Genomic DNA, 16,860 nt, shown 5'->3' with positions numbered 1-16,860 from the left:
TGAAAACTGAGGATCTCTGCTGTAACGTGACACTTCCTACGGCTCCCATAGGCTCTCAGAAGGCGGCAGAATGGTGAATGATGACTCTGGTGTCCCAGGCTGAAAAACAGTAGCGCATTTGGATAGTGGTCGATCAGAGAAATATGAGACTGGGGGCGCGTGCACGAGCCGACACCATGTTTTTATTTTTTCGTCTTTGAACGAAAACAGGGTTTCCCGGTCGGAATATTATCGCTTTTTTACGAGAAAAATCGCATAAAAATTGATTTTAAACAGCGGTTGACATGCTTCGAAGTACGGTAATGGAATATTTAGATTTTTTTTGTCACGAAACGCGTCGGGCGCGTCACCCTTCGTCACCCTTCGGATAGTGTCTTGAACGCACGAACAAAACAGAGGATATTTGAACATAACTATGGATTATTTTGAACCAAACCAACATTTGTTATTGAAGTAGAAGTCCTGGGAGTGCATTCTGACGAAGAACAGCAAAGGTAATCCAATTTTTCTTATAGTAAATCTGAATTTGGTGAGGGCCAAACTTGGTGGGTGTCAAAATAGCTAGCCCGTGATGGCGAGCTATCTACTCAGAATATTGCAAAAGCTATTTTAAAGGACTAGCGATTATAAAGGAGTGTATATAATGTGAACATATAATTGATATAAATATGAACTTGATTGAACAAAACATGCATGTATTGTATAACATAATGTCCTAGGAGTGTCATCTGGTGAAGATCATCAAAGGTTAGTGCTGCATTTGTCTGTGGTTTGGGTTTATGTGACATTATATGCTAGCTTGAAAAATGGGTGTCTGATTATTTCTGGCTGGGTACTCTGCTGACATAATCTAATGTTTTGCTTTCGTTGTAAAGCCTTTTTGAAATCGGACAGTGTGGTTAGATTAACGAGAGTCTTGTCTGTAAAATAGTCATATGTTTGAGAAATTGAAGTAATAGCATTTCTAAGGTATTTGAATATTGCGCCACGGGATTCCACTGGCTGTTGAGTAGGTGGGACGATTTCGTCCCACATACCCTAGAGAGGATAAGCACCAGTGGCGGTCAGTGCCGTTTAAGATGAGGTAGTACAATTTCGTTTTTTTCATGAGCATGGCCTCATTTCTATTACCATATTGGATGACTGTCATTCATATTCCATTCACCCAGTTCAATGTAACAGTGATAGATTTAGGCTAGTACATGATATTCAAATTTTCCCTATACCCATCATGAGGTTGCTACAACATAGTCTACGAATGAAACTTTACAAGGTAGTTGCACACAGGTCGAGAGAAACATTTGAGGTGACACATGGACAGACAGTGACACAGTCAATACCACCTTGCACACTTCCGCTTGCCTCTAGCTGATATAGGGTGTGATCATTAGTCCAACAGGTGCAAAGGAGAGTTTCTATTGGACAAATTCAGGTACTGTACGTTTATTCTCGTTTTGTTACGTTTAAGAAAATGTTTTCAACAGAATCGTCGGAATGAATACACCCCGATCATGTGTAAACACAGTTTCATAACAGTCACGTCATATTCCTTCTCGCATCTATACGCTCTCCTCCTCTCACCTTTTCCCTTCGTCGCTTGTGGACGTCAATGCACAACACATCAGCTGTATGTGACCAGGTGAAAAAACCTTTCCAAGCCAAACCATATCATAACCGCTACACGCAGCCTACATCGTTGTCAGCATATTAGCTAAAGTAACGTCATAGTCTACATAGCTAATAGAACTAACGTGTTAGTAAACCTGCTTCAATCATGCAGTAACGCTACAGTGTGCAGTCAATAAGCAGTTTAGTACTTACACCGGCGGGCCCTGGTGGCAATAAATTAGTAAAACCAAAAGCTTTCCTTGACTTGGAAGAGTTCCAGTGTTGTGTTGGATAGTCATAGCCAGCTAGCTAACATAGCATCCCTCTGTTTGAGCAGGGTGTTTTAGTAGGCTAAACTAGCTAGCTGCATTTGCTATCTAAAAAAATGACAAAATCTCTCTCTTGCTTCACCTTCATTTTGGAAGACATTAATTTGTTCAAAACTGTTCAACTATTGTCTTTCTCTCTCTTTGAGTCAATTACTCACAACATTTTATGCACTGCAGTGCTAGCTGTATCTTATGCTTTCAGCACTAGATTATTTCTCTGATCTTTTGATTGGGTGGAAAAAATGTGGACAACATTTCAGTTCATGCTGCAAGAGCTCTGATAGGTTGGAGGCTGTCCTCCGGAAGTTGTCATAATTACTGTGTAAGTCTATGGAAGGGGGTGATAACCATGAGTCTCCTAGGTTTTGTATTGATGTCAATGTACCCAGAGAAGGATGGAAACTAGCTGTCCTCAGGCTACACCATGGTGCTACCCTACAGAGTGCTGTTGAGGCTACTGTAGACCGCCTTCGCAAAATAGTATGTTTTAATCGATTATTTGGTGACGTGATTATACTTAGTACAGTCTTATCATAAAAGGATAAATGGTTTTCTTTTTCTGAAAATCACTGAGGAGGTTGGTCCTCCCCTTCCTCCTCTGAGGAGCCTCCACTGATAACCACGCACACACTCACTAGGGATGTGCACACATGGATAAGCACAAATGGTCTCTCTCTCTTTCTCTCACACACACACACACACACACACACACACACACACACACACACACACACACACACACACACACACACACACACACACACACACACACACACGTGGCGAACGTTAAAATAATTAACGTTGGGGATTGAACTTCATCATTATAAACACATTTCAGAGCGTAAAAAAATGTTTGGACCAGGGATTCTGGCACCGCTAGGTTTCCACGCATTATCTGCCCAGCAGAGCAGACACTGGGGGCCTGGTTCCAGCTTATAAAGAATGGTTAAACTAAGAAAATGTTGTCCTTAGTATAAATATACTGAACAAAAATATAAGCGCAACATGCAACAATTTCAAAGATTTTACTGAGTTACATTTATATATTCGGAAATCACTAAATTTAAATGAATTAATTAGGGCCTATTCTATGGATTTCACATGACTGGGCAGGGGTGGCGCCATGGGTGGGCCTTGGAGGGGATAGGCCCACCCCTTGGCAGCCAGGCCCACCCATTGGGGAGCTAGGCCCAGCCAATCAGAATTAGTTTTTCACCACAAAGGTGCTTTATTACAGACAGAAATACTCCTCAGCACCACCACACCCCACATCAGACAATCCCACAGGTGAAGAAGCCGGATGTGAAGGTCCTGGGCTGGCGTGGTTACATGTGGTCTATGCTTGTGAGGCTGGTTGGACGTACTGCCAAATTCTCTAAAACGACATTGGCGGCAGCTTATGGTAGCGAAATTAACATTCAATTCTCTGGCAACAGCTCTGGTGGACATTCCTGCACTCAGCATGACAATTGCACACTCACTCAAAACGTGAGACATCGGTGGCATTGTGTTGTTTGACAAAACTGCTAATTTTAAAGTGGCCTTTTATTGTCCCCAGCACAAGGTGCACCTGTGTAATGGTGGTATTAATCAGCTTCTTGATATGCCACACCTGTCAGGAGGTTGGATTATCTTGGCAAAGGAGAAATGCTCAGTAAGAGGGATGTAAACTAATGAGCACAACATTTGAGAGAAATAAGCTTTTTGGAAAATGTATGGGATTCTTTATTTCAGCTCATAAAACATGGGACCAACATTTTACATGCTGCATTTATATTTTTGTTCAGTGTATGAGTATTTTCCATGAAGTTAACTCATTGTTATCTTGGTAAGTATTGAAACAGCCATGTTTTTGATAACTGACAATTCAGTCTAAACAAAAGCAACCATGACACTGAAAAATGGCATCTCTCACTCTACCGCTCTCATTGTTGCTACCTATCTTCTTAACTCTCTCCAGTTGTCTTTTTCTCTTAGTTACTTTCTTTATTTCTCTTTTCTCCTTCTTTGTCTTTTGATTCTCCAGGGAGAAAGGGAAGGTTTTGGTATGAATGAAAGATGGATGAAGCACATTCTACAAAGGCACAATTCTCACCTCACAATTAAACATTAAAGTGAATTTAAAATACCACCTTTGAAACTCATCGAGTGGGTTAAAAGCAAAAAAAGCAATTCCAGGTGGAAAAATCTCCCTCGAACTAGTTGAAAGCATACACACAAATACACAGTGGTATATTGAGGAAAGGGATCAATTAGCTAGACAAAAATGTAATCACCCTGATATAATAGTCGAGTGAGCAATCGTTTCTTTGATAAATGTGTGTATTTTCCTCCCAGTATGTACGGTGTCCACATTAGGACAGCCAAAAGGACACAGACACCTATCCCTTGTTACTCCGAAGCTGTCTTAATATGGACACCGTAACAATGAAGACTTAGGAAAGAGGCAACCCGCATCACCTACATCATCAGCGAACAACTCCATGATGAAGGTGGCCACGCTCCCATTGATGCCGATGAAGAGGTTGATGCAGGTCAGCACCACGTAGGCCGTGCTGGGGACGTTGAAGATAAACGAGGCTGGGTACATCATGGGTGTGATAGACCACCTGAAAACACAGACGGTTAACTGCATAGAAGCTTCAGTTTTCATATTTGACTATTTAAACAGCACAGTATGAAATGCGACAGGGGGAGATACATGAAGAGGGGTATACAGACTTGAAGGAACAGTTTGCACTTTAACCTCATAGTCATTCTATCATTTCAAATCCAAAGTGCTGGAGTACAGAGCCAAAACAACGACAACTGTGTCACTGTCCCAACACGTTTAGAGCTCACTGGACTGTATTGACTGTGGCATACCATGTGGAAAACTGTGAATTTGAAGTTGAACAACCCTCAAATATTATTTGTAGAATGCATGAGATGTTTGCTGACTAAGCACTATGTGGGTCAACTTGACCTTCTCGTACCGCAATACGAACATTTCAAACTTCTTGCTCCATATGAACATTACATCTATAGTCCAATCACAATGTTCTTACTTCTCCTGAAACTTCTTTGAACTGAGTAAGTCAGCACATAAAAATATGGATATCATTTTGGCTCTACTTACCCATACATCATCAGTAGCAGAATCAAAGCTGGTAGGTTAGAAAGGGACACGTAGGCTTTTTGTTGGAAGCACAGGAAGATGACGATGACTATTAGACACGGGACTATGTAGTTACACTGTAATAAAGCACACAAAACCCATTAGACTGTAGTTACACTGTAATAAAGCATGTTTAGCCCCTTATTAGACCATGTAGTTACACTGTAATAAAATACACAACCCCTTATTGGGCTATGTAGTTACACTGTAATAAAATACACAACCCCTTATTGGACTATGTAGTTACACTGTAATAAAATACACAACCCCTTATTGGACTATGTAGATACACCCTCTGAAAGAAAATATGTTGAACTCCAGTAAAATGTGAATTCTATAGATTAGGTTTCAATTCGCTTTCCCAGCTACCCTCTTTCATTTGCTCATTAACAAGAGAGCAATCTATTCCCCTTCATATGAGGAGACGAGTCTGAGGCTGGCCTGACTGGACAAATCTAATGAAAACCATCTCGCAATGTACCAAACTGTAGTGCAGTTGAAGTCGGAAGTTTACATACACCTTAGCCAAATACATTTAAACCCAGTTTTTCACAATTCCTGACATTTAATCCTAGTAAAAATTCCCTGTCTTAGTTCAGTTAGGATCACCACTTTATTTTAAGAATGTGAAATGTCAGAAAAATTGTAGAGAGAATGATTTTTCAGGTTTTATTTATTTTCATTACATTCCCAGCGGGTCAAAAGTTTACATACACTCAATTAGTATTTGGTAGCATTGCCTTTAAATTGTTTAACTTGGGTCAAACGTTTCAGGTAGCCTTCCACAAGCTTCCCACAATAAGTTGGGTGAATTTTGGCCCATTCCTCCTGACAGAGCTGGTGTAACTGAGTCAGGTTTGTAGGCCTCCTTGCGCGGCACACGCTTTTTCAGTTCTGCCCTCAAATTTTCTATCGGATTGAGGCCAGAGCTTTGTGATGGTCACTCCAATACCTTGACTTTGTTGTCCTTAAGCCATTGTGCCACAACTTTGGAAGTATGCTTGGGGTTATTGTCCATTTGGAAGACCCATTTGCGACTAAGCTTTAACTTCCTGACGGACGTCTTGAGATGTTGCTTCAATATATCCACTTAATTTTCCTGCCTCATGATGCCATCTATTTTGTGAAGTGCACCAGTCCCTCCTGCAGCAAAGCACCCCCACAACATGATGCTGCCACCCCCGTGCTTCACGGTTGGGATGATGTTCTTCGGCTTACAAGCCTCCCCCTTTTTCCTGCAAACATAACAATGGTCATCATGGCCAAACAGTTCTATTTTTATTTCTTCCAAAAAGTTTCTCCAAAACGTTTCTCCAAAAAGTATGATCTTTGACCCCATGTGAAGTTGCAAACAGTAGTTTGGCTTTTTTATGGAGGTTTTGGAGCAGTGGCTTCTTCCTTTCTGATCGGCCTTTCAGGTTATGTCGATATTGGACTTGGTTTACTGTGGATATAGATACTTTTCTACCTGTTTCCTCCAGCGTCTTCACAAGGTCCTTTGCTGTGTTTCTGGGATTGATTTGCACTTTTTGCACCAAAGTACGTTCAACTCTAGGAGACAGAACGCATCTCCTTCCTGAGCGGTATGACGGCTGCATGGTCCCATGGTGTTTATACTTGCGTACTATTGTTTGTACAGATGAACGTGGTACCTTCAGGCGTTTGGAAATTGCTCCCAAGGATGAACCAGACTCGTGGTGGTCTACAATTCTTTTTTCTGAGTTCTTGGCTGATTTCTTTTGATTTCCCATGATGTCAAGCAAAGAGGCACTGAGTTTGAAGGTAGGCCTTGAAATACATCCACAGATACACCTCCAATTGACTCAAATGATGTCAATTAGCCTATCAGAAGCTTCTAAAGCCATGACATCATTTTCTGGAATTTTCCAAGCTATTTAAAGGCACAGTAAACTTACTGTACGTTAACTTCTGACCCACTGGAATTGTAATACAGTGAATTATAAGTGAAATAATCTGTCTGTAAACAATTGTTGGAAAAATGACTTGTGTCATGCACAAAGCAGATGTCCTAACTGACTTGCCAAAACTATAGTTTGTTAACAAGAAATTTGTGGAGTGGTTGAAAAACGAGTTTTAATGACTCCAACCTAAGTGTATGTAAACTTCCGACTTCAACTGTATATAAGAATATCAATATTCTATCTGAAACAAGTTTTACAATCATGATATTGGCTAATGAATCGCTAAATACTGCAATAGGCATGATGAATCGATGTGGGGGAAAAAACTATATATACAAATAAAAAGAACATATGTGATTTGCAAACTTCTACTCCACAGTTCCCCCTCTGTGCCTCATATCTTTTAAAGGAATGGTATTGAATGCGGTCGAAAAGCTCTGTCAGATGGTGAGCTTAAGCATTTTCGCTAGATAATCCTGAATGAATCGTGAATAATGATAAGTCAGAAAGCTACAGATGCACAAATATCATGCCCCGAAGACATGCAAACCTCTCACCTTTACAATAACATGGGAGGTTAGCAATTTTTGGGGGGTATAATATTTGTAATCATTGCAGCATCTACATTCAATACCTTTTAAGTATACAGCCAAAAGAAGCCCAAATGCTTCACTGTCCCATTGGGAAGCATTCAGGGAGAACGGAAATGCTTAAGCTCACCATCTGACAGAGTTTTTCGACCGCATTCCTAAAAAAATGTGACTCTCTGCATAATTACATTTGTCTTTCACTTTGTTAGCATTCATCCAGCATAATGGCTAATAGTTCTGAGTTACCTGATAGACGGTTTACCGCCATTAAGCCTGAGGGAATGTGATCATGTTCTACCACTTTGCATCACTTTTTGCCACTGCTAAGCTTGTTGAGCACAACAAATCAGAACAGCCGGTGTCAATAATTCAACGCTTGCCAATAACAGTTACTCAGGCATGGACTTCCTAGCAGCCATTGCGATCACAGGTACATTTGCCATTAATGTTGCTGATGAGTATTCGTTCTATACAGCCTATGGATGATCTACTCCAATGTATCCTTATCCAAATATACTTAGTGATGCATAATGTGCTGAGACGCAGGCTGTCCCAATATGGAAACCGTTAACAGCAATCCAAGATGCATCGTGTGGCACTGATGGAAAGGCTAGTGGGGTATTCTACACGTCTCACTTGTGACCACTTTCCAATCCCTCTGCAATCATCGCTCTACCAATTACAACATCCAGGAATAATTTGGTTGTGGTTTCTATACTTTTATTTTAGGTTCATTCTCATCCATCCCTTCCTCACGGTGGACAGTAGAAGGCCATTGTGTACCCCCTGGTGTGGTCACCAATTAGGGGTAAGATGGCGGAGAAACCGAAGGTTTGCTGGCATCAGAATCTCAGGTGCCACCAACTGCCATTGTTGCCTGACTAACCAAACGTCAAAACGTCACCCCACACAGGTTTGTTTCTTCTCTGCAATGAGTCAAGATCTGAGTGCCTCCTTGACGATATCTAGAATGCAAACATATTCTAACCAATCTGATGGGTTGGGTCAGAGCCAGAACACATGTGGGTTACGCAGCATTTTGATAATCTTTCATTGGCTTTGATACTCGAGTTGGTTAGAAATGATCCAATTGCTGATGACTTTGTTTTGTACAACACCCCTCATTTTGACAACACCCCAAATGACTTCAATGATGGCAGTCTCAGACTGAAGTATGTAGTGAACATAGAGCAGTGTCAGGTAACTGCTGTTTTGCCCTTGAGCAAGATCTTAACACCTAATGTGTTCCAGGGGCCCTTCTCTGTGGCTGACCCTGTGCCTTGCATGTGTGTATGTATGATGTCCGGGGGGTTGGGAATGACATAAGACAGCAAAAAGACACATTTACAATTCACATTGGACAATAACGTTGAATTCTGTACTATTAAATTCTCTAATGAAGATAGCCTACAATATCCCAGGCGAAGTTGGCGACCCAGTAGACGGTCGGGTTGACGCCACTGACAAACTGCAAGTGTTTGGCCTTGCTGACACGCTCCTGGATGAGGAAGAGGACGAAGCTTGCTGGGATGAAGGACATGGCAAAGATGACACAGATGGACACCACCACATCGGTGGAGGTGGCGGCCCTGAAGGAGAGAAAACAGGAAGTTGAGTACAAGTTGGATACTGTGTGATCTTCTAGCATGATCAATAGGTCTGGTTGATATTTCTAGAACTGATAAAGGGTCAATTGTTTTAAAGGGGAAGTTTAGTATTTTACAACTCAATGTTAGATGATAAACCCTAATCTCTGATTTGGTTTTCTTTAAACAGCCACTACAAACGTCAGCTAACTGTAGCAACGGCTAACTAAAAATACATCGTGATGGGAGCAAAACAATTGCCAAATCACCTATAAGTAAGGTCAAACCAAATAATTGAGTTTATTTCAGTTGATTTAGCCTTTTTTTCCCAGGTCCCACATGACCCAATCACTGCCATGAATTTCTAACAAGCTAGCGGTAGATAAAGTAAGGTGAAGGGACCTCTTAAAGAAAACCGAACAATGGATTACAGTTTCCCCCGGCCCACAGACTACTTTCAGTGTGCAGAACCATCTAGCATGAAGTTGTAAAATATTGAACTCCACCATTAAGAGTGATTGATTTTTTCCTAGTATCGATCCATCAATCATGAAATGTATTCATTACTCTTTTACATCTTCTGTCATGTCCTCTACAGTAACCTGGCCTAAACCCGTACAGATCAGTCCTAAAGGGCCATACAATATTTAGTCTGGTGTGTGAACAGCTTGTTTTTATAATTCTATAAGTGTTTTGTTTCCGTGCGTTTCCCATGATGCAGTCACCACTTACAAAATAGTGTTTCCCTTGTTTTGCTTCTTTCCCATAATGGATTAATGACTCACTAGGAAACAGTAGGAGTAGCCAGAGGTAAACCGAGGACACATTTGAAACCCATATACTTCCTTTACTAACAAACAAGAGCCAGAGGCCACTCAGACCTTTCACCTGACAATTAGTCCTAACACGCGAGGACTCTAGGGAGCAGATAGGGTCACAGTGGTAAAGAGGGAAAAAAAATCCTGTTCTAGAAGTATGTTATGAACTTAACATTGGATGCATTCCAAATGGCACCCTATTCCCTATATAGTGCACTACTTTTGACCGGACCCCTATGGGCCCTTGTTAAAAGTAGTCCAGGGATCTGAGGCCAATGTCTGCTTAGCCCTCAGGGGCCGTAGATGGAGGGATGGTCAAGAGGCCTTTTGGTGGAAGTAAGCCTCATAACCTTTCCAGGTGTTGAGTTTCATTCTGAGTGAAATCTCACACTTTCTGCCCCAGTCTTGTCGTTAATCTTGCCTTTGACCTGGAATGAACACAAATGCTACTGAAATGTTTTACCTATACTTTAGTTGCTCTGGATAAGAGTTTCTACTTAATTAATCCTAAAAGCATCAACATATTTAGAACTCTAAAAGTGCCAGCATATTTATAACCCTGAAAGCACCAACAGGAGTCATTTTTTATGGTGATGATTGTATGTCAAGCTGTAACACTTTTTATTTTATTAACTTTTTGTAACACAAGTAAATGGTTTTAAGTCCCCTAAATAAACATATTTAAAAAAGATCCACACATTTACAGTCAAATTTGGTGTAAAAAGAAATATGCTTTTGTATGTTTTTCATGTTTTGAACAGTTATTTTGATCAATTTCATTTAAAGCAACATTTAAAGCGCTATTCATTCACGGTGCTGTGTCTCTGTGATACTCAGAGGCTGATAAATTGGTGATTAAGCTAATCTGACACACCGGTACAACCTAAGATGACTGCTGATATGAGTGATATGGGCAGCGGTGCCATCAGACTTAAAGCTCTAACTTTGGAACGCGATGGGCTATCAACTCACGTCCAATGGCGAAGGTGCATAAAGATGGAGGAATTCAGATAGGACGTCCTTGTTTTTAGACCTACCTACAGAGTTAAACTAAAGCGCGCAACATGGTTCAATATGTCAATAGTATTGGGATCAAGTTTACTGTGCTACTGCTAAAACAAACAAAAAAAGTTATGGAAACTCTGAGAGCACTGTCAAATATGGCAAATAAAGCATTTGTGGTAAGTACAGACGGGCCGCCAACTTCATGCATGTCCGCTATTGCATCTGAAATGTGAGACTCTCAACTTGGTATAGAGACATTGACTGAAAGCTAAAAATGTATTCATGTTTTGTAGTTATTTTTCAATTATAGTGGCTGCCACGGCTCCAAGGGGCCAAATTAGGGGTGGCTCCATATCTATATATTTTCAGGGTACTTACATCTACCTCTGTGACAAATGTGGTGCTTTTATCTCAAAGTGGACTGTTGAGTCAAAATGTTCAGTTTAGACACACCACTAGTACACAAAAGGGAGATCATTTTTCATTTCTCCATATTAAACTTTTCACACGTGAGTTCCAAATATCTTATGGTCGCCGCAGTGTGAGTTGTTTTATGCATGTGATGTCAGAATGCGCTCACTGTTTCAAATTGTCCTCTCTTCTCACCTTTGTTTGATGCGGAAAAAACAAACATGTTGGAGCGCACAAACTACCCATCGTCAGATTACTTTCGAGTTTTTTGAAAGTGTTTCACTCAATTATTTCGATCAATGGTGAGCTCACCCATGATGTGATGAATTGTAAATAATAATTGCTATTAGCTAATTGATATTGTGGTTTCTGTCAGCTGAGAGTTAGCTAAATATTATAGCTTGTGTTATGTCAATCTTTCCTCAGTTAGCGCTAGGAGCAATGCGAACCTACATTTTCCAGTTTGGATGATTGTGTTGCGCTGTCACTACTTCTGTGAATGTCTGAACATTTCATTTAAAAATAAACTGGTCACAGTTCAGGACATAACTTTGTAAGGACTGTGTTTGTGCAAAATGTCTCTGTGAAAAAACAGTGTGGCCTGCTCAAACGCTGACTTGCGTCAATTGAAACTGGACATTCTAAATAGGCATTCTAATTACACCGGGTTGTGCGTACGCTGCAGAGAACATGAAATCATAGTACATTTTATAATACTTTTTCACTAGTTGCTTGACAAAGTCCTTACATTTAAGGAGGATAAAAAAAAATGTTTTTGAAATGATGTTTTTGACACCTTGGTGGTTTTTGGGTTAATGACTAAAATGAAACCAAATGTTGAGTATTAGCAGACAAGTCCCATATGGTTTAATTAAAACCTGTTTGGGATAGGGGGCAGTATTTTCACGGCCGGATAAAAAACGTACCCGATTTAATCTGGTTACTACTCCTGCCCAGAAACTAGAATATGCATATAATTAGTAGATTTGGATAGAAAACACTCTAAAGTTTCTAAAACTGTTTGAATGGTGTCTGTGAGTATAACAGAACTCATATGGCAGGCCAAAACCTGAGAAGATTCCATACAGGAAGTGCCCTGTCTGACAATTTGTTGTCCTTCTGTAGCATCTCTATTGAAAATACAGCAACTGTGCTGTAACGTGACATTTTCTAAGGCTTCCATTGGCTCTCAGAAGGCGCCAGAAAGTGGAATGGGGTGTCTGCAGTCTCTGGGCGAAGAACAGCAGGAGAATTTGTGAGTGGTCAGCCTGGGAACAGTGACACTGGAGATGCGCGTCCACGAGACCACTCCATTTTTTTCTTTCAGCCTTTGAATGAATACAACGTCGCCCGGTTGGAATATTATTGCTATTTTACGAGAAAAATAGCATAACAATTTATTTTAAACAGCGTTTGACATGCTTCTAAGTACGGCAATGGAATATTTTGCATTTTTTTGTCACGAAATGCGCTCGCGTGTCACCCTTCAGATAGTGACCTGAACGCACGAACAAAACGGAGCTATTTGAATATAACTATGGATTATTTGGAACCAAAACTACATTTGTTGTTGAAGTAGAAGTCCTGGGAGTGCATTCTGACGAAGAACAGCAAAGGTAATCCAAATTTTCTAATAGTAATTCTGAGTTTAGTGAGCACCAAACTTGGTGGGTGTCAAATTAGCTAGCCTGTGATGGCCGAGCTATCTACTGAGAATATTGCAAAATGTGCTTTCGCCAAAAAGCTATTTTAAAATCCGACATAGTGATTGCATAAAGGAGTTCTGTATCTATAATTCTTAAAATAATTGTTATGTTTTTTGTGAACGTTTATCATGAGTAATTTAGTAAATTCACCGGAAGTTTTCGATGGGTATGCTAGTTCTGAACATCACATGCTGTACATATCCATCTGTTTTTTGATATAAATATGAACTTGATTGAACAAAACATGCATGCATTGTATAACATAATGTCCTAGGAGTGTCATCTGATGAAGATCATCAAAGGTTAGTGCTACATTTAGCTGCGGTTTGGGTTTATGTGACATATATGCTTGCTTGGAAAATGGCTGTGTGATTATTTGTGTCTATGTACTCTCCCAACATAATCTAATGTTTTGCTTTCGCTGTAAAGCCTTTTTGAAATCGGACAATGTGGTTAGATTAACAAGAGTCTTATCTTTAAAATGGTGTAAAATAGTTGATTGTTTGAGAAAATTAAATTGTGGTATATTAGTTGGTTTTGTATTTCGCGCCGTGCGATGCCATTGGCTGTTGGCTAGGGGTTCCGCAGGCAGAACGGGGCTTCCGCTAGCGGAATGTCTGTCGTTAACAGGTTAATAGGTCAAATATGGCCAGTTGGATCATTTCTGTCTATGTTCTATAATATACTGTTAGTTTATGTATTAGCTTGTTACCAATAGATGACTCAATTTGACTGAATTCTCTTTTTGACATGCAATCAGGCAAAACTACTGAAAACATTTCCGAGAACCAATGACGATTCTTCATGGAAACTCTTGATCCTCCATGCTGTTTGAATATCATTCACCCCGCTAAAGGCATGTTGTGCTTTCTTGCCTTCCATACTTTCACATTCTGTCAATTCAGAGCTCCTGCTGGTCTCTTTTGATGAATGGATCACCCTCTTTCTGCTCTCTGCTGTCACATCTAACAGAGTTTCGGGTAGGAGGTGGTTTTGGAAGTTCACAAACAAGAAATGGAAACTGCACCAGAGAGGTGCTGGACGTTTGAGGTCATTCAACAGCACTTAAATTATTCATGTTAGCTGGTATGGAGTGGGCCAAAATAAAAAACTTCCTCCAAATGGATTTCTTCTTTGCTATTTTATCCACATTGAAGAAGAAACACTAGAGGAGTTGGCTATTATAGATGTTAAGGTCTTAGTTACCCCCTTGTGTAGTTTATTAGCTAATTGCAGATTGCAGGCAGTGGGCGACCACGTCTTTAGCTTAAGATCTAATGAGAGGCTCAAAGAGTTCATCTCTTTCCCAACTCACTTGCGAGGGGCAAGGCGCAACCGTTTCTCTCTCCTCAGAAGCGGCTGACCTCTCCTTCGTAAGAATACATCTTAATTTCCAATGTTTTGCTGTCAAAACGTCCTTGCTGCGTCCGCTTATTTAGCTGTGAACCAGACTACAGTGTATTCTACCGCCTCCTCACACCCACGCACACACATACAGATACGGACAGACCAACAGGCAGGCACACACACAAACGTCCCTCCTCCCTCCCCACCCTGCCACAATCTCTCACCAGACCACATGCCAGGTAATTAACATATTACATTAGTCGTCACGTGCAGCCCCGCCATGGCCTGGACGTAATTGGGCTGCGTAAACATGAAATAATTGACGCAGTGGGTGCTGCCCCACTTTCAACAGTTTTCAACAGGCTTATCTAGACCGCACTCAACGGGGCCAAAGATTATTTGAGGCAAGTGATTGGCTAATGAGGTAACCCTGAACAAGGGCTAGCGGCTTATCACTGTGAGGGAACACGCACCCTGCTAGTGAAGTAACAAACTGTATAGTTGGGGAGAAGCTTTTAATGTGTTTTAATGTGCCTGGTCTTTCCAGTTGTTTTTGCCCAAGGTCTAGAGTGAGGTACGGCTTCAAAAATGGAGGTGTGGAGGGGGGTTAGAAAACCATCATGAAGTGGTCAAATAATCATCTGTCTTTCAATTGTTTAGGTAAACAATTTTCCAGTATATGTAGCCATAATGAAAATCTGTTCATTCTATTGAACACAGAGGGACTAGTTGTCCAAATAATTACTAGTTTGTCAACATCTGTTTGGTGCTACCAATGTAAAAAAAATAAAAAAAAGAAGTAAACTCATGACAAAGGATGTTTCTTTCTAACTACCCGGAAAAACGAATACCTTCTGTGAAGACCGTACGCAAAGCCCTAAATGTCAAGCTCTCTTTTATTAAAGGACATTGGAGATTTAGTGACTGAACAGGTCTCTCTCTGACTCACTGAAGGCAAGCTCCAGGTCACATAGAACCACCATGATGATTTACTGTGTCTTCTTACGCTAGCAGAGCACTGCGGTCAGTCAAACAAAATGCCTGGACAGAAGCTATCCCCGAACACAACCACCCCTTCACGTTTCCCTATCTGATAAATTGAAAACCATACTTTGAGTGGGAAATAACTCTTGAATTAAGGCAATGATGCAGGGACACGAGCACAATCACATAGGACACGGACACCCTAGCTTTTTTCCTCTGGTAATTCATTTTACATGGAAGGAGAATCCCAAGTTAATCTCTAGATCATGGATAATAAATTACAGGCAGGGCCCACATGGAGATTGAGAGAGCAGGAGAGAGAGACAAAGAGACACAAACAGAGACAAAGAAAGAGAGATTTGTCTTGGGCTGAATTTATGGGTTGGAAGCTGTCGTTATCTTCTAGCCAAGCCAGCTTCTCTCTCTAATTCACCACTGTTGCTAACACCCGGCCACTACATAAATACCTTACTTGGTAACACAACAAAGGAACAAGGAATTGAATGGTATCTGTGGCATGATTGATCGTGTCCACAGGATCGCATCAGGTTTCAACATCGAAACTGACATTTCAGCAAACAAAGTGTGAAAAGTAAGCATCTACAGAGAAAGATGTACAGGACAACACAAATAGAGCTTTATGTTATGCTATGTAATGTTATGCTATGCTATAGGTATAATAATGGAAACATGAGTAAATGAGGGATACAAAGTATATTGAAAGCAGGTGCTTCCACACAGGTGTGGTTCTTGAGATGATTAAACAATTAACATCCCATGCTTAGAGTGTATAAAAATGTTGGGTAGGCCATTATTTTGGCCATATTTTACCATGGCTATGCCCCCATAGAATGCCAATGCCCCAATCCACAGGGCACGAGTGGTCACTGAATGGTTTGATCAGCATGAAAACGATGCAAACCATATGCCATGGCCGTCTCATTCACTAGATCTCAACCACATTGAACACTTATGGGAGATTTTGGAGCTGCGCCTGAGACAGCGTTTTTCATCACCATCAACAAAACACCAAATGATGGAATTCTCATGGAAGAATGGTGTCATCTCCCTCCAATAGAGTTCCAGACACTTGTATAATCTATGCCAAGGTGCACTGAAGCTGTTCTGGCTGGTGGTGGCCCAACGCCCTATTAGGACACGGGAATGTTGGCGGTTCCTTTATTTTGCCAGTCACCTGTATGCTTTGCTATGTAATGTTATGTTATTCTACGATGTGATATGTTACGGCATGTTATTTTATTATGCTGTGTTATGTCATGCTAGTGCTATTTGATGCTACTGTATGTTTTCATATGTTAAGTAATTATGTTATGCTATATTACTCTGTATTATGCTACACTATATGTTATTATATGTTACATTACCTCATTTCAGAG

The 16,860-nt window shown here is 40.7% G+C and overlaps 1 protein-coding gene across 2 annotated transcripts in view; it reads right to left on the bottom strand.

The window, feature by feature from the left end:
• LOC106577627 (phospholipid-transporting ATPase ABCA1) overlaps positions 1-16,860 on the bottom strand; it is a 230,701-nt gene that overhangs the window by 54,695 nt on the left and 159,146 nt on the right. For both annotated transcript variants that reach the window (XM_014155904.2, XM_014155905.2), the window contains exons 37-39: positions 9,018-9,195; positions 5,056-5,171; positions 4,402-4,546 (exon numbers count right to left, since the gene is read on the bottom strand). In XM_014155904.2, coding sequence (XP_014011379.2) covers positions 4,402-4,546; positions 5,056-5,171; positions 9,018-9,195 — 439 coding nt within the window. The remainder of the gene's footprint in view (positions 1-4,401; positions 4,547-5,055; positions 5,172-9,017; positions 9,196-16,860) is intronic.

This window comes from Salmo salar, chromosome ssa18 (assembly GCF_905237065.1).
Source record: "Salmo salar chromosome ssa18, Ssal_v3.1, whole genome shotgun sequence".
Lineage (NCBI taxonomy): Eukaryota > Metazoa > Chordata > Actinopteri > Salmoniformes > Salmonidae > Salmo > Salmo salar.
Note: the sequence above shows the minus strand (reverse complement) of the source record. Positions and strands in the feature narration are given on the sequence as shown.